Source organism: Cyprinus carpio, chromosome B11 (genome assembly GCF_018340385.1).
Source record: "Cyprinus carpio isolate SPL01 chromosome B11, ASM1834038v1, whole genome shotgun sequence".
Taxonomy (NCBI): domain Eukaryota; kingdom Metazoa; phylum Chordata; class Actinopteri; order Cypriniformes; family Cyprinidae; genus Cyprinus; species Cyprinus carpio.
The window spans coordinates 6,692,880-6,715,638 of NC_056607.1; the positions used below are offsets into that span (position 1 = coordinate 6,692,880).

At 36.7% G+C, this 22,759-nt stretch overlaps 1 protein-coding gene across 1 annotated transcript in view; it reads left to right on the plus strand.

Moving 5' to 3' along the window:
- Positions 1-8,028: 8,028 nt before the first annotated feature.
- Positions 8,029-22,759, plus strand: part of LOC109098790 (receptor-type tyrosine-protein phosphatase gamma-like) — a 234,184-nt gene continuing 219,453 nt past the window's right edge. Inside the window, exon 1 of the mRNA XM_042733681.1 lies at positions 8,029-8,563. Coding sequence (XP_042589615.1) covers positions 8,470-8,563 — 94 coding nt within the window. The 5' untranslated portion in view covers positions 8,029-8,469. The remainder of the gene's footprint in view (positions 8,564-22,759) is intronic.

The window sequence follows — 22,759 nt, forward strand, 5'->3', positions numbered from 1 at the left end:
CCCACTAAATTACTGAAAGAGTTGTACCTGTAGCAGATGAGCAGCTTCTCAATATTATTAACTCGTCGTTATCTTTAGGTCACGTCCCAAAACCATTCAAGCTGGTGGTTATTAAGCCTCTTATTAAGAAACCACAACTAGATCCTAGTAACCTGGCAAATTACAGACCCATTTCAAATCTTCCGTTTATGTCTTAAATTTTAGAAAAAGTTGTGTCTGTTCAATTGTGCTCCTTCCTGCAAAAATTTATCTCTATGAAGAATTTCAGTCGGGTTTCAGGCCCCACCATAGCACAGAAACTGCACTTGTTAAAATTACAAATGACTTACTTCTTGCGTCAGACCAAGGCTGCATCTCATTGCTAGTTTTACTTGTTCTTCGTGCTGCATTCGACAGCATAGATCATGACATACTCATAGATAGATTACAAAACTGTATTCAAGGGCAGGCTTTAAGATGGTTTAGATCCAACCTGTCTGATCGCTACCACTTTGTTTATTTAAATGGGGAGTCATCTCATTTATCACCAGTAAAATATGGCGTGCCACAAGGATCTGTCCTAGGTTCTCTGCTATTTTCAATATACATGTTGCCCCTTGGTAATATTATTAGAAAATACGGGATTAGTTTCCACTGTTATGCTGGTGATACTCAACTATATATCTCAACAAGACCAGATGAAACTTCTAAATTATCTAATCTAACAGAGTGTGTTAAAAATGTAAAAAATTGGATGACCAATAATTTTCTCCTATTAAATTCAGATAAGACAGAGATATTCCTTATTGGACCAAAGAACATTACACACAATCTCGTAGATTACAATTTGCAACTAGATGGATGTACTGTTACTTCCTCTACAGTCAAAAATCTGGGTGTTATATTAGACAGCAACTTGTCTTTTGAAAATCATACTTCCCATGTTACAAAAACAGCATTCTTCCATCTTAGAAACATTGCCAAGCTACGAAATGTTACCTGTTTCTGATTCAGAAAAGCTAGTTCATGCATTCATGACCTCTAGACTGGACTATTGTAATACACTTCTAGGTGGTTGTCCTGCATCTTCAATAAACAAGCTACAGGTAGTCCAAAATGCAGCAGCTAGAGTCCTCACCAGGTCAAGAAAATATGATCATATTACCCCAATTTTACAGTCTCTGCACTGGCTACCTATTAAGTTCTGTATCAGTTACAAAATATTATTACTTACCTGTAAGGCCCTTAATGGTTTAGCTCCTGCGTACCTAACTAGTCTTCTATCACGCTACAATCCATCACGCTGCCTAAGGTCACAGAACTCTGGACTTTTGGTAGTACCTAGGATAGCAAAGTCCACTAAAGGAGGTAGAGCCTTTTCGCATTTGGCTCCCAAACTCTGGAATAGCCTTCCTGATAGCGTTCGGGGTTCAGACACACTCTCTCTGTTTAAATCTAGATTAAAGACTCATCTCTTTGGTCAGGCATTCAAATAATGCATCTCATAATCTTGGACTGCAGTTATATCTGATCAAATGCGTATTATTATTCCTTAGCTTGGGTCAAACAAATTAATTTTACTAGGCTGGAACAGCAGCTACGCTAATTATGTCTCTATTTGTTTCTCTGTTTTGCCATGGGATTTACATCCTTTACTAGGTCTAGCTAGTGCATGACGAGCATCTGTGGTTAAAAAGTATATACATTTTTTATTTTTCTTGGAAAATTATCGCTAGATAGACCCATATTCCTTGGGTGAAATCACATAGAGCCTTCTGAAGCTGCATTGAAACAGCAATTTGGACATTCATCCCATTGGCCACCACCGAAGTCCACTACATTTACAGTACATTACATTTATGCATTTAGCAGATGCTTTTATCCAAAGCAACTTACAGTATACTGTGTACCACTATATGGAGGAAAATCCTGGAATTAGTGCTGTCAAACGGTTAATCACGATTAATCGCATCCGAAATAAAGTTTTTGTTTACATACTGTAATATATGTATGTGTACTGTGTATATGTATTATGCATGTATAAATACACACACATGCATGCATATATTATATATATAAGAATATGTTATTTGTATGTATTAAATATATTTATTTATAATATAAATTATATGAATATAAATATGGACATGCAAATACAAGTAAATATTTTCTGCAGTTTTTACTATTTCCAGGCCTTGTACTTTGATGAGCTCCTCCTACAGTTTTAATCGTATCATCTTCAAATTTGATGAGGGTTATCTTAAAACCTTTGTGATGTGAAATTGCGAAAATCTTGAGTTTTCGTCAAAGGGCTAGTCCCTGGCAGCCTGACAAATTTGATATTTCGCCATGAAAGAGGAACTTGCTGTAACTCAGGCAAGCAATGTCCGATCTGCCCCAAACTTCACATGTTTGACAGTCCTGAACACATGTCCATGCCCATATTCAGTTATAGATAAAGCGCCACCTCCTGGCAACAGGAAGTGTCATGGTTGACACTGTTATGGACTCCTAGGAACATATTAAAAAGCGTCAACAAGTGTTAAATAGGCTGTCAACATGCTAGATACTAAAATACTAAAACATGCTAGCAACACTTAGCTAAGTGCTAAAGCATGCTATTAATGCAGTGAAACAGGAAGTTGCTGTAACTCAGGCATGCAGTGTCCAATCTGCCCGAAACTTAACATGTTTGATGAGAGTCCTGGCCTGAACACATCTATATTCCAAGATTCAGTTATAGTCATAGTGCCACCTACTGTCAATAGGAAGTGACATGTTTAACACTGTGATGTACTATTAGCAACACAGTAAAATATGCCATTGTGTGCTAAACATGTTAGAAACATGCTCAAACATGCTAGCAACACTTGCTAAGTGCTAAAGCATGCTATTAACGCCATGAAGAAGGAAGTTTTTGTAACTCATGCATACAATGTCCAATCTGTCTCAAACGTCAAATGTTTGATAAGAGTCCTGGCCTGAAGATATCTACATGCTCATATTCGGTTATGGTTATAGTTATAGTACCGCCTACTGGCAACAGGAAGTGATGTTTAACACTATGATGCACTTTTAGCAATACAGTAAAATATGCCATTGTGTGCTAAGCATGCTAGAAATATGCTCAAACAGGATAGCAACACGTGTTAAAGCATGCTATTAATGCCATGAAACAGGAAGTTGCTGTAACTCATGCATACAATGCCCAATCTGCCCCAAACTGCACGTTTTATAAGAGTCCTGGCCTGAACACATCTTAAGGCCAATATTCAGTTATAACCATACTGCCACCTGCTGGCAACAGGAATTTACTTAAACATGCAATGTTCGATCTGCCCCTACCTTCACATGTTTGGTAAGAGTCCTGGCCTGCAAATATTTTCATGCCAATTTTCAGTTATAATTTATCGCGCCACCTGTTGGCAACAGCATATTTCATGTTTTACACTAACTTAAAGATACCATGTTCAGTCTGCACCAAATTTAACAGATTTGATAAAAGTCCTGGTCTGAAGACATCTACATGCCAAACATTCAGTTAAAGTCATATCGCCACCAGCTGGCAGCAGGAAGTTTGTCACATATAAATTACATATTCCTTCTACACTCACTGGCCACCTTATTAGATACACCTTGCTAGTACCGGGTTGGACCCCCTTTTGCCTTCAGAACTGCCTCAATTCTTCATGGCATAGATTCAACAAGGTGTTGGAAACATTCCTCAGAGATTTTGGTCCATATTGACATAATAGCGTCACACAGTTGCTGCAGATCTGCAGATATGCTCAATTGGTATTAAGGGGCCAAAAGTGTGCCAAGAAAATATCCCCCACACCATTACATCACCACCACCAGCCTGAATCATTGAGACAAGGCAGGATGGATCCATGCTTTCATGTTCTTTATGCCAAATTCTTACCCTACCATCTGAATGTTGCAGCAGAAATCGAAACTCATCAGATCAGGCAATGTTTTCCCAATCTTCTTTTGTCCAATTTTGGTGAGCCTGTGCGAATTGTAGCCTCAGTTTCCTGTCCTTAGCTGACAGGAGCAGCACCCAGTGTGGTCTTCTGCTGCTGTAGCCCATCTGCTTCAGGGTTCGACGTGTTGTGCGTTCAGAGATGGTATTCTGCATACCTTGGTTGTAACGAGTGGTTATTTGAGTTACTGTTGCCTTCCTATCATCTCTAGCCAGTCTGCCAATTCTCCTCTGACCTCTGACCTCAACAAGGCATTTCTGTCCACACAACTGCCGCTCACTGGATATTTTCTCTTTTTCAGACCATTCTCTGTAAAACCTAGAGATGGTTGTGCATGAAAATCCCAGTAGATCAGCAGTTTTTGAAATACTCAGACCAGCCCGTCTGCCACCAACAACCATTCCACGTTCAAAGTCAGTTAAATCCCTTTTCTTCCCCATTCTGATGCCCGGTTTGAACTTCAGCAAGTCATCTATACCACATCTAGATGCCTAAATGCATTGAGTTGCTGCCATGTGATTGGCTGATTAGCAATTTGTGTTACCAAGCAATTGAATAGGTGTACCTAATAAAGTGGCTGGTAAGTGTATATTTACCACTTTAAATGCATATTGCTTACCGTTAGCTGTTTTCCTAAAGCCACCAGGTGGCAGTGAGTCCGGGTGCGAGGGCCCTTTCATTGCTGCTTGCAGCTTTAATTTTTTCTTTGTTTTGCTTACATACATGTCTCATATTTCATGTCAAGCATGAAAATGACAACGCTGTTGTTTCCTTGGTAAAAAAATATATATATACAGTACAGACCAAAAGTTTGGAAACATAACTATTTTTAATGTTTTTGAAAGAAGTTTCTTCTGCTCATCAAGCCTGCATTTATTTGATCAAAAATACAGAAAAAAATGTAATATTGTGATATATTATTACAATTTAAAATAATTGTTTTTAAATTTATTATACTTTAAATTATTTATTTCTGTGATGCAAAGCTGAATTTTTAGGATCATTATCACATGATCCTTTAGAAATCATTCTAATATGATGATTCATTATCAAAGTTGGAAACAGTTCTGCTGCTTAATATTTTTTCAGAACATGTGATACTTTTTTAGGATACTTTGATGAATAAAAAGTAAAAAAAAAAGAAAAAGAAGAAAAAAAGAAGCTATGTTTTTAAAATATAAATATTTTGTAATAACAATATACACTACTGGTCAGTAATTTGGGGTCAGTAATTTTTTTTCTTTCTTTTTTTAAATAAAAATCAATACTTTTATTCAGCAAGGATGTGTTAAATTGATAAAAAGTCATAGTAAAGAAAATATATTATTAGAATATATATTATTAGAATTTTTTTTTTATTTTGAATAAATGCAGTTCTTTTTAACCTTTTATTCATTAAATATATTAGACAGCAGAACTGTTTCCAACACTCATAATAAATCAGAATATTAGAATGATTTCTAAATGATCATGTGATAGACTGGATGTTACATGTGACACTGAAGGCTGGAGTAATGATGCTGAAAATTCAGCTTTGCATCACAGGAATAATTTTTTTTTTTTTTTTATAGTTTTTTAGTGTATATGAGTTTTATTTTAATTTGTAATAATATTTCACAATATTACTGTTTTTTCTGTATTTCTGAAATCAAATAAATGCAGGCTTGATGAGCAGAAGAAACTTCTTTCAAAAACATTAAAAATAGTAATGTTTCCAAACTTTTGGTCTGTACTGTATATATATATATATATATATATATATATATATATATATATATATATATATATATATATATATACAGTACAGACCAAAAGTTTGGAAACATTACTATTTTTAATGTTTTTGAAAGAAGTATATAGGATTTTGATTAATAGGATTACAGACAAAATGGTTCGTTGTGGAGGAACTGATGCCATCAGCAAGGGACAGTCACAGTTTGTGTAAAATTGTGTGTAAATACAGTACATATGTATATATTAAAATGGTTTATGATTATTTCACTTTGTTTAGATTACAATAGTTTCATAAAATAGAATTTATTTAATTTTTTTTTACCCTTTGCTTTGCCAGTATACTTACAGAGAATGATGAAAGTCAAAATTTCAATTTCATTGCATCTCTTTGTATTTATTTGCTGAGTACTTCTTTCTTATTGTTCTTATATAATGTCTATCCATTGTCAAGAGCTGCCAAGTCGAGTTCTTAAGAAGAGCAATATTTCCTAGCCAATAAAAATCTCCTCTGTTCTTTACTGACAGCACACTTCAGTTTAAGAAGGAGCTTTTTAATGGCATGTCCTCCTGTATCAGTATTACTGATTCATTTATCCCTTTTCAATGAAAATTAGGCACTAGGACTGATTGATAGGTTGGGACAGGATGTAACAATAGTATAAGGACAAACATGACTAAAAATTGGTATTTCATGAAAAAAAAAATGCTATAAAATAGATAGCTGCTCTATGTATTTGTTTAGAAAATCCAATTAAAAAAGCAATGTCGAGAATAAGAACAGGGTGAAGCTTATGAATGATCTATAGACTGTATATTTTTGTATTGTTCACAAAAGAAGTGAGACTCTTTTCAAACAATCTATTGAATGTCAGCAAAAACATGCAATATATTGTATTTTCTCATTGCCAAAGGCAACTTATAACACTGAAAAATAACATTTGAAAATAATTTTATTCATATTTTATATAACCGTGTATTGTAATATGCAATGTAGAAATGTTCACCTCTAAAACTCCCATCCAAACCCACTCTCACCCTACCACACACTAACCTCTTGCTGCTATTATACTCCAAGGCCTGTTTAAAAACTGTTTGCAACCCTTATGTGCAGTATACTACGTTTGTGAGTAGGCCATACACAGTAGGTAGATGAGTAGGCCTCACAAACCTCCACCTTTGGTAATGCTCTCTTTTCTCTCTCTCTGTGTGCACTGGACACTTTAACATCCTCACCGGACTCACTGCAGTAATACTACACACCCATCTTTCACTGTCTCCAATTTGTGATGCTTGCTCTGAATGTCTCTTTGTGTACCACTGAACTACATGTTGTAAAATTCAAAATATATGTCCAAGGTGTATGTCAATTATTTATGTAGTATAAGTATATCATTATGTATAGTTAGATTGCATAACAGATGTGTGTGTGTGTGTGTGTGTGTGTGTGTGTGTGTGTAATAACTATTTCCTATTTGAATAAAAAAAATTAAAAATGATTTTTAAATTTGTAAAAAAATTAAAAATGTAATTATTTATTTCTTTGGTGCAGAATGAGTTTTCAACAACATTACTCCAGTCTTCAGTGTTACATGATTATTTAGAAACCATTCTAATATGCTAATTAATAATGGTTCTTATTATTATCAGTGTTAAAAATGTTCAATTCATAAATTTTTTGATGAATTGAAAGTTCAAAAGAACAGCAGTTGTTTGGAATAAAATCTTTTGTAACATTCTAAATGTTTACAAAGTCACTTTTGATGAATTTAATGCATTTGCTGAAAAAAAGCTTTTTTAAAAAAAACATCTGAATGATATACATCATAAAATATGAAGCAGTACAGCTTTTTGTTAAATTGATAATAATAAGAAATGTTTATCGAGTAGATGATTTCTGAAGGAATCATGTAACACTATAGGCTGTGAAAAAAAGAATGACATGATGATCACACACACACACACACACACACAAACACACACACACACACATATATATATATATATTTTTTTTTTTTTTTTTTTCTCTTTGTTGTGAAATTATATACATTTTGAATCATGCAACACTCTTCTCCATGTAGAAGATCCCGCTGATAAGACACAGAGCTTGCATGCAGTGATTTTATTACTGATGTTATCTGAAGTGTTTGGTTTTATCCCAGATAAAGGGAGAGCGAGAGAAGGAGAGCGCCTTTGTGCGTCCATCACACACTGACGACAGCCCCAGCTCCGTTACGCGCTCGGCGCTAGGATCCGGCGGATCTCTCTCTCTCCCTCTCCCTCTCTCTCTCACGCACTCTCTCTCCTCTCTCCGTCTCTCTCTCTCTCTCTCTTCCAAGCCTGTTTTAAAGTCTCTGCCAGACTTCAGCTCATGCGCTACTTCCTGGATGGCGGAATGGAAAGCTTCCAGAGCCGCTCCAACTCTTGTCTCTATGTTTTCAGCCTGATGCATGGACTACTGCTCCTCTAACATCTCTCTCTTAATCCACTGTCCCCTTGACATGTTTTTCTTCTGGACTACAAGCTCAGCAATCTGAAAGAGAGAGAAAGAGAAAAGAAAAAAGAAGAAAAAAAAACTGTTTCCTTTGGCTCGGTCGAACTTCAAAAGAAAAGAAAAAAAAATCTCTCCAAAGGACTTCTTAAAGGAGGCGGCCGAAATACATTAAAGCGCGTCCAGTGCGTTTGCATTGCTTGTTTGTGGGAGTTTTTTTGTTCACCAGGAGGATAACTCTGTCAACAGTTGCCTTATTCCAGATCTCCATGTATACAGTGTGACATGCGGAGGCTACTGCGACCGCGCTGCTGCTGCTGGTGGATTCCGCCTCTGCTTTTCTCCTCGCTCGTGCTCCGCTGGGCACACTGTCATCCCGGTAAGTTGGATCTGAGGTGGATAAAATTATGTTTCAAATCGCCCCATCAAGCATTACGACCTATTACACTGACTGCGTAATGTGGCAACAACCCGTGTTCACAGTTAAAACCACGCGAGGCTTTTTATATCGGATATTTTTTTTTCCCAGTTTTAAAACGTGAAATAGGAACGATCTAACACAGAACTGTAACGTTCATGTCTGTTTATATTCCAGTCTCTACAGATAAACATCTGCCGTTATACGCGCGCAGACCCGATATTTTTAAACAATACACTGAAACCCGTTATAGGAAAGGCATTAGACGATGTCTTTCTGCAGGCGTTGCTGATTTGAACAGTTTGAATAATTATTATGCACAATAGAGTTAAGTCATCGCTAGTTTAAGTATAACTTAGCAGCATTTCATACCTTACCTTACTTTTTTTTTTACGTGATTTAGGCATTTTCTCTTGGGAAAGTCACACTAGGATTTTTTTAAAAGATATTTGTGCATGTAATATTACAGATATGTCGATTATTGGCTTGGCCAAAATTTTTATAGGTTCACATTTGTTATTGGTTCTTTAAAATCGGGTGGCACCATTTGATGGGTCTCTTAAGAACAACATTACACTACAGGGTGTACACTGTTTAGAAGTAAAATACTTTTGAATTTATTGTTTGCACAATTCCTCAAAACCTTTTTTTTTATTAATTTTTTTTTTTTACACCCATTCGTTTTTAACTGAGCAACGCATAGCATTTCAATCTTGATAGTTAAACATTTCCAAAAATGCTTCCATTAAATTTATTGTTATTATTATATACTGTATAATAAAATAATAATACTTATAATAACCACAAGTGTTTTGTTATATTAATATTCATAATGTATACTATTTTTTATTATAGGGTCACAGTATTTTATTATTATTATTGTGTCAAAAGTCATAAAACAATATTTGTGTATATCAGTTTTTGGGCAAAAATAACCTGTATTATTTTTGGTCGTTCGGCATAGAAGATATGCATATGGCGCTCAAAAATCACTTTAATTGTCATTAATTTGGTCATTTATTGATGATTCAAATCTGATGTTCAGTAGGATTAGGGGAGTAGGGATGAAGCCTTGAATATGAATTCACACAATAACTCGCTGCACACTAACAGTGTTTTTTACAGAAAACCATAAGATTCTGATTTTGGGGGCTCGTCCGGGTTTTGAGATTGCCACTTATACACATATATTTGTCGGCATCTAGTTTAGGATGACCTTGAGTGTGTTTGAGTGATAGGTGAGGATCTCTCAGGCTCTTCAGGTTTGCTGTGATGATAGACAGCAGCCAGAAATGGAAGTGAGTCTTAGATGCACAAGCCATTTCAACCATGAGGAGACTGATAAGCTCTGCATATTTGCATGAGATTTTATGTAACACTAGAGGCGTCAAATCTAATGTATAATTCCAGAGAGTATGACATTCTCAGGTCTTCGAATCAAACCTTATGGAAACACAACCAGTGCAGGGACTGTTTGTGCTCTTTTAACCAAATGACATCGTCTACACAGACAAGTGACAAGAAAGCCATATTCATAAACAAGAAAAGCTTAAGAGCTTTACCGCTCCATACAAATGAAATATAACATGGTTTGCAGATTGCATCTGCGCTATGTATTGCATTTTTTAAGTGCATGCGTGCATGCAAAACTACCATGTGTTCGGAAATCTCATTATAATACCAGAACATATTGTGTTTATCTCTCATCTTTCCATCGGATACATCTCAACACATAAATTTCCACTATAGCTGACCTACTTCTGGGCAGCTTGATGGTTTTGTCTTAGTAAATGGTGATCGCTTTGCACATGTAATAATATTTCACTTTGTTCGCAGTTAATCACTATTGCAGGAATAATCTAATTAACGCCGCATTCTACACAAGACTTTATGGTTTCTTAGAAAACTCACTTCAAATACTGGACCAGTCAGAATGTCCTCTGGTTTTTCTATTGTTTTCTTTTGCCACTAGTTTTCATCTCACATTCTGTGTGATCCAAAGCTACAAGAGCAGGGCGCTCAGGGACTCGGTGGACATTGGGGCGAGCACTTGCGCGCTGACAGTGAGATAAAGTGTCTAAGTTTCTGCATCTCAAACAGCCGAGAGATTTCATCAGGCCCGTGATGAATGTTCCATGAATAACACATTGTCACCAAAGGGCAAATGCCTGACTCAAGGTTGTGGACATTATTGACAATCTCTTATGTCGGTTTTTCTGTTTGCTATTCTCTCTCTCTCGTGTCTGTCGCAGCATGTTTTTCTGTCCATCGTACTGTCTCTGTCGATTTCTCCAAGAGAAAGGCACACGCTTCAAATTCTAGAGTCGGAAGTGGAGGAGAATTGAAGCTACCGTAGAACAAAAGCCAACTTTAATGCGTTCCGTTTGCTTCCTGTCATTTCTCCTGCCCTCTCTGCCTTTTTTCCCAGACATGGGTCTTTTTAAGCTCAGTGACATTTGTTCACTTGTCTGTGTCTGATAGACCTGTTCTTAGCAGAACCACTGCTGCGGAAAGACAAGCGGGCTCTGTATCCGCCGCCACTGCAACAGTGACATGCGCGCTGGAAAAAGGAAAATAGCGCAACTTTATTTATTTCTGTAATGCCGGTGGGAAACAAGTGTCTGCACACTTGAGTCTCCAGTAATGGCCAGTTTGCTGACGGTGCAAGAGAGGAAGTGAGAGGGAGGGAAGGATCTCTCAACGGGACGTCTGTTGGCCCCAGGCAATTCTCATCTCTCTATAGTCCGGTTGATGTAGCCGGTGGAGCAATGGATGACTAGTACGGAAGAGCAAATTCTAGCGCAGTTTCCACCTGGTAATTTAAAGCTATCAAGCTGAACTAGTGATACATGGTGAAACTAGCTAAAAAATAAAATAAAATAAAAAACCCTATGGCGTGTAAATCAAACCAGGGAAGCAATAGAAATTTTCTTTTCTTGTCCACTCTTTTTCTGACCTACCATGCAGAATTCTGAGGATTCACCCAAACGGTGTAGAAACTGCCGGCGATACCGAGGAAAAGACGGTTATTTCTGTCGCATGACGAATAGCATGCCACGCACTGGCGAGCACAATGATAATTCAAATCTCTTAAGAGGTATCAGACTTCCTGCCTTTCCGATTTCCTTTTATGTGGGCGAGGAGCCATTTCTGTGTCTAATAGAAAAGGATAATTTGCTAAATGTCCGTTCAGAAACGACGGGCACTTAAGATGGGGGGTAGAGTCTCAGGAGTGAGATAGCTGGAGCTGACATTTGGGCTGGACTGGATGCACTAGCGGCCCGTGTAACAACATTATCATCATTATCATCTCTCTCCGCTCAGGACGTTATCTGTCCAGCTGGGTGACCAAAACTGCTGTAATGTTCGCCAGGTCACTTTATCAGTCATGAAGCCTGTCATCGTTGCCTGGCTCCTCTAATAGATTGATTAAAAGATAGGGCCGTGCGGACGGGTAAACGTGTGGGGTGATGTCAGGCTGCCGTGGGGTCGTTCTGCCAGAGTTTGTAAGCGCGTTTGCTCAGTGTGCACTGTATTGGTATCTAGACTAAAGCTGTGTGTGATTAGAACCAGCAACATGGAGGAAATAAGAGCACTGACTCAATTTGGATGCTATCTTATGTATAAGCTTTTCGCAGTGGTTTGATTTCTGTGCAAATATACAGTCAGAAATGATATCCGAATATATTTCCAATTTCACTTGCAACTGGTTAATTTATTTAATGATATAAATTTATTTAAAAAAATAAATATATTGAAATATGTGTTTATTTAAATATTTGTCATTTCTATTATTGATATGGGTAGTCTTTTTTTATTATTTATTTTATTTATATTAAAATGATTTCTGAAGAATCAGATGATTCTATAATAATGGATGAGGAAAATTCTGCTTCTCATCACAGGAAAAAAAACATTTTAAAGTAATATTGTAGCTTTGATTATTGTGGATGGTTTGCTTTATATACAAAGTGTTCAGTCTTGAGTTCTTGCATGTAATTTGTTTGAATTATTCAGAATTATTAAGTGATAAAATTTCTACCTCTTGTTGTTGTTATGTTAGATGTTATGAATGGATCTCAAGGAGTATTAGGGCTCTTGAGTGAAGGACTCATCCCTAGTTTACCTTAATAGTCTTGGTGAAGGCAGACGTGTCTGTGTGTTTGAAAGAGCGTATATGTGTCTGCTCTCATGCTGGTACATTTTCTCCTCATCTCCACTGCCAACCACAGCTCACAGTATGTGCCAACCACCAAATGAAGTGGACATTCATGAAGCATGCTGGTAAATCCTGTATTAAAGACAAAAATAAATGCAGATAATGAACCCAGCATGCAAAGAATCACACTTTCCACTTGAAAATGGATGTGTCCTTATATTTTAACACCAGTCATATAATGCTATATTTTTGGATAATGGTATTACCATGGAGACAAAAAGTTAAATGTTATACTTTACCTACAGTAGTGTATCCAAACTTTTGGTCCTTTCAATGAAATTTTAACCTGCATCTATGTTACGTAATATAACCTCTACAAGTGACGTCAATTTAACAGTGAAATAAACAATCATAGTTCAACTGGCCAAAGAGCTCCTGTGGTAAAAATGCACAACCCAGTATATCAGATGCATAGGGTACTTTGTAATACATTCTTCAAAGAAGACCTCGAGCATCAGGTTTATTACAGTTAACTAACATTAAACCATTTTCAATTGAATATGGAAAGTGTTCTATGCAATTTGTCCATTTACATGACAACAGCGTTTTGGAGGCCAGAAAACATAAGTTTTGAAGTTTTGTAAAACGATTCCGTTATCGTCCATAAATTTTTGAAAATGGAGACATCATGTGAAATGTATTATGTGTTCATAGGTATGTGCACAGGTGCATAGTGTTTCTTTACAAAGTGACATCGCCACCTACTGGCCTGGCATGCATAATATAGTTTAAGTAGTTTTTGCTGATCTGTGTGAACAGGGATCGTTTAATTTTTTTTTGATGATTTTTTTTTTCAAAAATGCAAAGAAAAATCATTTATATTTTTAGTACATTGTTGTTGTGAAATCATACCCTAAAACAAAAACTGAAGCCAAAAAGATCTTGAAAAAAAAATGGCAACTGAAATAAAACAAAATATTAAAAATGAAAAATTATTTCAGCTTGTTACAAGACATTTCATTTAGTGTAAATTAATGTGCTAAAATAACTTTAAAAGCATAAAATAATAGTAATAATAACTATGAAGACTAAACTGTATATACACTACTAAAATGACAAACTACTAAAACTTTGAAACGAAAAAACAAAATAAAAACCTATTCACAAAATGAATAAAAATGAGAAATGAGAATAGTATCTCAGTGATACTAAAATAGCACTGGTGAGCATATAGTTTTTAGTGTTTTAGTGCTTGTGTAATTTAATTGAGTTTTGCCTCTTTAACTTTTGTAAACATTACAAAGTCAAGTTGTTTTTTTTTGTTGTTGTTGTTTTTTTTTTCAATTATTTACAGTACAGAGTGCAACAAAGAAAAGAGGGTGGTACTGTAAATCTGGACAAAATATTAATTGTGATAACATTATTTTGTTGTTGGGCTCCTAATCCTGTACAGTTGGATAAACATTGGCTTTGTTCAAGTTCATTTTTACTTGTTTGTTTGTTTGTTCTGTTATGTGCCGCTTTGCTAAATGGTCTTTGGAAAGCCGAATTCTGCAGCATTGATTGTTACAGCAATACCGTGATGCACAGCAACAGCTCTCTGTGCTTATTGCGCACCACTTTTTGAAATGTGAGCCTGATACGAATTTGGTAGCGATAACGATTCGCCTCATTGAAAGTTGTAGTGGTTGTAGGCAGGAGACCAAAGATGTGTACTTTGGCTCCACTGTCTCTCAGATTTTCTTGATGTTTGCTTTTGGCACACTTTTATTTCTCACTCTTTCTCTATTTCTGACTCTCTCCCTCACCCAGATTGGAGGTTCTGAAAAGATTTTCATTTGGCACAGGAACGCGGGTTGGAACAGTTTGCCAGGAGACGAAAGAAACCTTTGAGCCGCTGGGAGACTTAAGCGCTAATTCTCCTTGCACATAACCCGGCCCTCCTCCAGCACCTCATTCTCCTGCTTACCCCCGTCCCCCTCTCTAAGGTCATAATTAGCAGAGTATGGAGTAACAAATGTAAAAGTCTCTCCATTAATAACGTATAACGGCTGCTGGCCCTCTCCAATTTAAATGCCAGTTCTTCTTCCTCTCAACGAAGACCCCTGGCTAGCCCGTAAAGACCAACACGCATCTAAAAAGCAAAGATGATATTAAATGAATGCGATCTGAAACCAGACAATGGAACATGCTCATTTTTCTTTGTATCGAGCAAGTGATTGATGGATTAATGAGAGAGAAGTTAATTACAATTTCATGAGCCGCAGTGGGTGTTGCAACTCAACAACATAACAACATTCGTTAACACTTAGACGTTCACGTTTTGACCACTAGGGGGAGTATTTTGCGTGAGTTTTGGGTTTAAAAGATGCATGCTAAATTTACGCAGTGCAGACTTTTACTTTAGATTATCCACAGCATTAATTCTGCTGTTTGTCAAGGCGATCGATCAAGGCTTTTGTGGCGTAGTAAAGCGCTAGCGCTAAGTGCTAAACTTCATTTATTACTGTAGCACCAGCCCACACAATACTCCTTAAATTAATTTTTCCTTTCAACCACTCTTTAAAGAAGCTATGAAGCCTTTTTTTCCTGTTCGATTGAACTGGAAATCAAATATAAAAAGAGAAGAAATAAAATTAATATGGTCAGCATTTATGTACTCATTTGGTTCCAGATTTGTATGATGTCAAAAAAACTGATTTGTCTGTACAATGAAAGTTGTACTCATGTGGTTCCAGATCTGTATGATGTAAAAAAAAAACTATATATATATATATATATATATATATATATATATATATATATATATATATTATATATTATTTTTTTTTTTTTAATATACACAGAAGAAGTTATACAGGTTTTGAACAACAAGAAGGCTCATCATTTTTCATTTTTGGGTGAACTATACCTTTAAATTCGCTTTTGCAAAATCCGCTTTCCACTTTACCTGCTTCTAAATGGCCTGTAAGGAGAACTCTCCCCTTGTAATCTGATGCCAGTTTTTCGGTCTATTCTTGAAAGGTAATGGCTGGGATTTAGACTTTGTAATCCAGTCTGGATCAGTGTAAAAGGCCAGTCTCATCCCAGAGCTCTTGATGGGCTGCATGGCTGTCATGAACAGACCTGCTTGCAACAGAGAAATAACCTTAATTTGGAGGTTGGGAGCTGTGGTTGTAATGATACAGCCTTTAGGGTGATGTTGTCCGTGTGATGGGTGTTTGTCAGTCAGGGAATTGTAGCCTAATGGTTTTGTAGGCCAGTCCATTCCCTTTGGTATTTTTAATTTGCACCACACTATTTGTCCCCTTTTGAAAAAATCAAGAAAAAAACAGGAAAAACAGGCGGAAAAGGAGTGAGGCTAACTATTAGACACCCTCCATATATCACATCAGCCTCGGAAATTGCAGCACCAAATTATTTGTTTGTGCGTGGATGTGTGTGGTCTCTCAGTGACCGTATAAATGAGGCAATGCCGTGGCGTTTCTGAGAAGCACAGTCGCGTATTCAGAATGGCCATTTTCACAGACACAACGCATTAGTGTTGCATTAGGCCACGACTGAGAGGGCCGGGCCGGTTACAGCCCCTTGATATTTCCTCTGTTACTATAGCGAAAAGAGGAAAGAAAAGACGATAAGGGGAAAATAACCACATGCCAAGGAGCGTTGTGTCAGTGAGCCAGTGTTAGGCCGGAGTTGTGAGTCTTCTCATTAAATTTTTGCAGTGTAGTTGGTTTTTCCACTTTAATGCATGGGAGGATGCTGGCCTCTTCCATTGAGAGAGAGAGAGCGAGTCAAGACGCAGCCTGCGGACTGCACCACGCTGCCCAATTTGTCTTACTTCTAGGGAAGCTGTTTAAAGTACAATGCTTTCTCTTTTTTTTCCCTTCTCTTCTCAAATTGGCAAGATTCCCGCTGTCTTTCCGCCACTCCAGATATCTGTGCTTTCATCAGTCAGACCTGTACTGAGTGTGCTCGGAGAATGGCTTGTGATCAGTGTCTGTCCGTTCTGATTTATTCCACTCCTAACAGTCACTCTGTGTGTGTGTATAGTGAATTAGATGAGCACATTATACATACGCATGTTCACATATGACCGTTCTGATCATGTAACTCATTTGGAATAACCTGACGTTACTTATCTTCATGTCTCTTTACCCTGATACTGAATCAGTGGGTCTCTGATATAGTGAGGATCTTCAAAGCATGTGGTCTTTGCTGAAATGATACTAGCATGCTAATATTGCATTCTGTGCACCAAAAAACTCTTGTCTCAAAGGGATACTCCACCGCAAAAATGAAAATTTTGTCATTATTCACTTACCCCCATGTCGTTCCAAACCCGTAAAAGCTTTGTTCGTCTTCAGAACACAATTTAAGATATTTTGGATGAAAACGGGTAGGCTTTGAGACTGTCCCATAGAATGACAAATAAATAACAGTGTCAAGGTCCAGAAAAGTATGAAAAGCATCGTCAGAATACTCCATCTGCCATCAGTGATTCAACCGTAACGTTAAGAAGTGACGAGAATACTTTTTGTACACGAAGAAAACAAAAATAACGACTTTATTCAACGATTCCTCTCCTCTGTGTCTCTCCAAATCAGCGTAGCGCCATTTTGGCAATTCTGAGCAGTACGCAGGCGGCTTACGCTCTTCTGTGTTTTGCAAGTTTATATCTCACAATTCTGACATAACTTGCAATTGCTTGTTATAAAGTCAGAATTTTGAGATATAAACTTAAAGGTCAGAGTTGAGAGTTTATCTCACAATTCTGACTCTATTTCTCAGAATTGTTCGTTTCTGTCATACAATTCCGACCTTAATCATGCAATTCTGACTTTAAAACTCACAATTGCAAGTTTATATCTTGCAATTCTGAGAAAAAAGTCAAAATTTTGAAATGTGAACTTGCAATTGTGAGAAAAAATATTGGAATTGTGCGATAAAAAGTTGCAATTACCTGTTTTAGTTTTTATTCTCTGGCAGAAATGGGCTTCCATAGACTTATGTGCTGATGTTGTAAATGTAAATTGCAATCAAATCATTTTTATATATATATATTTTTTCTCTTTTTATATAGTAGACAGTTACTGCTCTGCAGTCTCGTTGGACTATTGTAAAGTAGCTGATTTGACCATTCATCAGCTGATGGTGTTCAAAGTCAGTATCTGTACAGTTTAGCTCTACACTACACAATGTATCAAGCCAATTAATAGACAGAATTTATCCATTTCAAGATTATAGAGTTGGCTAAGCAGCTACTTACTTTGCAAACAGTGTAAAATCAGTGATCATGTAATATCAGTCATTTTGTACAAGTCTCTTTGCCTATCATTTAGTTTATTCATTGATTATTAAATCCTGTGTACACCAGTGTCAGAAATGTTGCATCTCGTTCTAGCAAAAAATAAAACCGCTTAATGGATTAGCACAACTGTATGCTAAGCTAGTAGGCTAAAGGCTAACTAAAAACATAAGGAAAGGAAAATGGTTAACTTTACAGTTTTTAGCTTTGGTAATATAATATGATAAGTGTCTTAAAAGACATTAACATTTTCATGATTAAGAATAGATACACGTGAAGCAATTTTCTTTCATTTCTAATCAGGCAATGAATAGAGTACTCAGTCGTCTCTTTTAGAGATGATTCTGAAGGCTTTCTGCTTCATTTTAATTCGCTATTCAGTAGTGTAATCACCATGATCATATGATGAGACCGTTGATGAACATGCAGTGCAGATGAGAAAAAAAGAATTGTCTCTAAAAACTGTCTTCAGTGGCTTCCCTGTCTTCCACTTTTCTTTCTTTACATTTTTCTTTTTCTGTGTGGTGGTATTAAAAACAATCAGCATCGCAAAGAGCTGTAAATCTGCCTGACGTTAAGCTCAAACAGCAGCCGAGTGGCAGTTCAATGTACAAGCATGAAATCAAACCTAAAAGTAGAAATACTTTTTCAAAGCTTTGCTGCTTGACAGCTGTGATTGCCTTTTCTAGCTCTGCTGTGTCTTTGATGGTTCACTCTACCTTGACTAGTGTTGATGGGTTAGCAGCGTGACTACTGATTGAATTGGCTGTCTTTGACCTTTTATAACCTTCTTCTGCACTGGGTCGCAGCAGATGAGGGTGCACTGATGCTTGCATGTCCACTCAAAAATGTAAATTCCATTAGTTGACACTCTCTTAAGTCATTACAAACTCATATCACTCTCTTTCTTCAGCAGAACACAAAAGGAGACATTCTGTTTTCCCTGCTCTTTTCCATGCAGTTAAAATGAACAGGGACTGAAGCTTTCAACCCTCAAAAAGGACTCAAAAGCACCATAAAAATATCATTAAAGTGGTCTGTTTGACTTACATTTCAATCTGCTCGTCACTCAAAGCTGCTGTATGACTACAGAAGGCTTGGAATATAGTGTGCAAGACTTATGGACTGCTTTTAAGATGATTCCGCTGTGCTTCGCATCTTTTTGAAGCTTGAAAGCTTTAGTGCTCATTGATCATAATCCATGGAAAACAGAATTTCTCATTTTTCCAAAAAAATTAAAAAGAAAAAAAATTCTGTCTTTTACTCACCCTCATGTTGTTCCAAACTTGAATGGATTTCTTTCCTCTGCTGAACACAAAAGAAGATATTTTGAATTTTGTTGGTTGTTGGTAAATAACCGATAGCCATTGACTTGTGTATTTATTTATTTATTTATTTATTCATACTATGGAAGTCAATGGCTACCCGTTATTATTTGGTTACCGACATTCTACAGTCAGAATTATAATCAAGTACTTTACATGTAGTTTAGTTAATGTCAAATCAATTAATCGTGCTGTCAAATCGATTAATATTTGTATATGATTTATATTATATATAAATATGTATTACATATATTTCTTAAATACATGTATATGTGTATAAATATACACAGTACACACACATATCATTTAAACAAACTTTTATTTTGAATGTGATTAATTGTGATTAATCGATTTGACAGCACTATGTCATTCAACACATATTAAGTGTACTTCATTGCTTGCTGTGCTTTGAAGATTTAAAATGTACTTTAAAGTACAACTTTTCATTTGACATTATTACAAAGTGCACTTTTTAAAAGCATACTCAACGTAGTCATTAAAGTGAGCTCTCTCTATGCACACTTAAAATACGCCTTTATTTCATTGGTATTATATTATCTGCAAGTTCAGCTTGTTAAAATACTTTTAAGGTTTGAAGTACACTATAAGTGCACACTGAATGCAATTTAGCACACTTCGTTTTCACAAGGGCTCCTCCGACCAGATGTCCGACAGATGGGCTTCTACTCTCATGCCCTTGGGAGTGCTGTGAATTTTCCATACTTTTTCATGAAATTCTTTTTCCGTATACTGCCTGTCCTTCAGTTTTCAAATGGCACGAAGAGTGCAGGACGGGATAGGACGCTTCCAGGAAGGGTTTTGGCCCGGTCGGTTCTCCATTCCTCATGTGGAGACAAGCGCCGGTGTTCCTCCTGAAACCTCTTTGGATTTACGCAGCCAGTCCTGCCATCTTTCTTGAGTTAATCACCCCGGGCTTCGCTCGCCACTCACCGAAGGGGACGATGGATGAGCCATTGGGGAAATGGAATGGAGAGTGGCCAGGCGTGACAGAGGAGATGAGGAGACAGTCAGTATAGGAGAGGAGAATAAAGAAGATGATAACCACCTTAACACACATCCACACACACGCATTTTGCTTTGAAATATCCCACACCCCAACATTTAGGGCAGATGATGCCACGTGGAACAAGTGTCATAAATCACCATCAGTGACTCAAGGTCCCACGAGGCCTAAAACAATCAGTACTGTCGTTTGCATGTAGTTCTTAAAGGGGTCATATGATGTTGCTTAAAAGAGCATTATTTTGTGTATTTGGTGTAATGAAATGTGTTTATGCGATTTAAGGTTATTTTCAATATTTTCCACATACTGTACATTGTTGTTTCTCCTCTATGCCTCGCCCTTTTAAAACGCGTACATTTTTTACAAAGCTTATCATTCTGAAAAGTGAGGTGTGCTCTGATTGGCCAGCTATCCAGTGCATTGTGATTGGCTGAATACCTAAAGCGTGTGACGGAAATTTTACACCCCATACCATACTTTGATGCCGTCTCCCGGAGCGTCGAGACAAAAACATTAAAACCCATTATAAACGAGACATTTGTTGCATCCAGTGGGGACATAATTACGGATTATAATGACTTATACTGTCTTTTTATGCGTTGCATTGCATCACGCCTCGTTATGATTTTGTGATTTGTGAATTTGTGATCGGAGAGAGGTAATATAAAAAGAGGTGCTATTCTATGCTGATAACTTGCGTTTGAATCCTCAGTGGCAAATTCTTTAAATATGTAAACGTACTTACATACTGTGAGTCAGAACAGCTGGCATTGTAGTCTACTCTCCCGGGATCAGGAAACAGTCCTCCATAAAATGTGCCTCACACGTCTGAATATTTGGGTTGAACTGCTCTGGAACAGTGTTGTAAATACAACTTAACCACTGATTTCTAGTCGTGTCCTCTTTTGGAAGGCCACATAAAGTTTTTTTGCTATGAAACAAACAGCTTCTTTACAACATGGCAGCGATGGTGGCAGCAACAATAATGCGCAGCTCTGAGATATGCTAGTCTCGCGAGTTTGTTTATAAGAAGCAACGTTTCCTTACTTAAGCAAAGGAAACCAGTCTCCTCTTGGTTTATATCGAAATCCTCTGACATTTTTTTTTTACAAGTCCTCGGTTTGTACTTCTAATTCGTGACTGGCGTTTTGTTTTGTTCTCTCTCCTAATTCGTTCACTAATCACGCAATGCTGCGTATATATATATATATATATATATATATATATATATATATATATATATATATATATATATATATATATATATTTAAATTATAATTATGTTAAATTATTATTATTAAATTATTATATGATAAATTATTTAGGCGAAGCATTAACATTCACAAACCACTGTTCACTGATATTTTTATCAGAAAAGAATGCAACGTTTTCATAATCACAACTTCATAAGTGGGAAATAGGAAGTTTCCGATAGCATGTGAAGACAACAGAGAAAGGCTCTTGCTCAGCACAGTGGAGTGCATCATTTTGCTGACTTTGTGGTATGTATGTATGTGTGTGTGTGTGTGTGTGTGTATGTATGTATGTATATATATATATAAAAACACTGTATATATACATATGCTTAAAAAAAAAACACTTCTGTTTATTGGTGAAGTGGATATATTGCTTATCCCAAAAATCTCAAAATGGAAAAATGTATACTGATTATTTGGACTGATCATTACTTTTTTTCATAAATGACTTAATACTTCACAGCATGAACTTCCCACACACTATTTTAGGCTTTTCAGATATGTTTTCGTCAAAACAAACACCTCTGGACACCAAAGCATGTGTTTGTTTCAGAGTCAAAGGCAACCTGGGGCAGAATCGATGTACAAGATCTCATTTCTTTGAGGATTGTTCATAAGTGGCTGTGGATCAACTCTTGTTAAAGGAAACACAGATGCTGTCTTTTTAGAATGAGACCACTTGATTAGCATTTATTTCTGTATTTTATGAATAAATACATAAGTAATGCTTCTGTATTTACCCTGAAATGACAGTTTGAATTATTTAAAGTTCTGACCCCCGAGGCAAATCCTTCTATTATGCTTCAACATTTTGTTAATCATTGATAGGCTCTGGAATGTGATCAGGGAATGACTAATTGCTAAATAAAACTAGCCGCTAGCAAAAGCAAGGAGAATTTTTCACGTTTGTCTGATTGGATCAGGCCAACAGAATAACAAAGGTTTTCTGTCGGACATTTCTTCCGCATTCCGCCGCTTTTGTTTCTTCTTTAGTTTTAGTTTGTGTTATTTTATTTGCCATATGCTTGGTGCCTAGCGGTGCTTTGGTGCCCAGCCAAAAAATGGCTTTTAGGCTGTGTCACTGT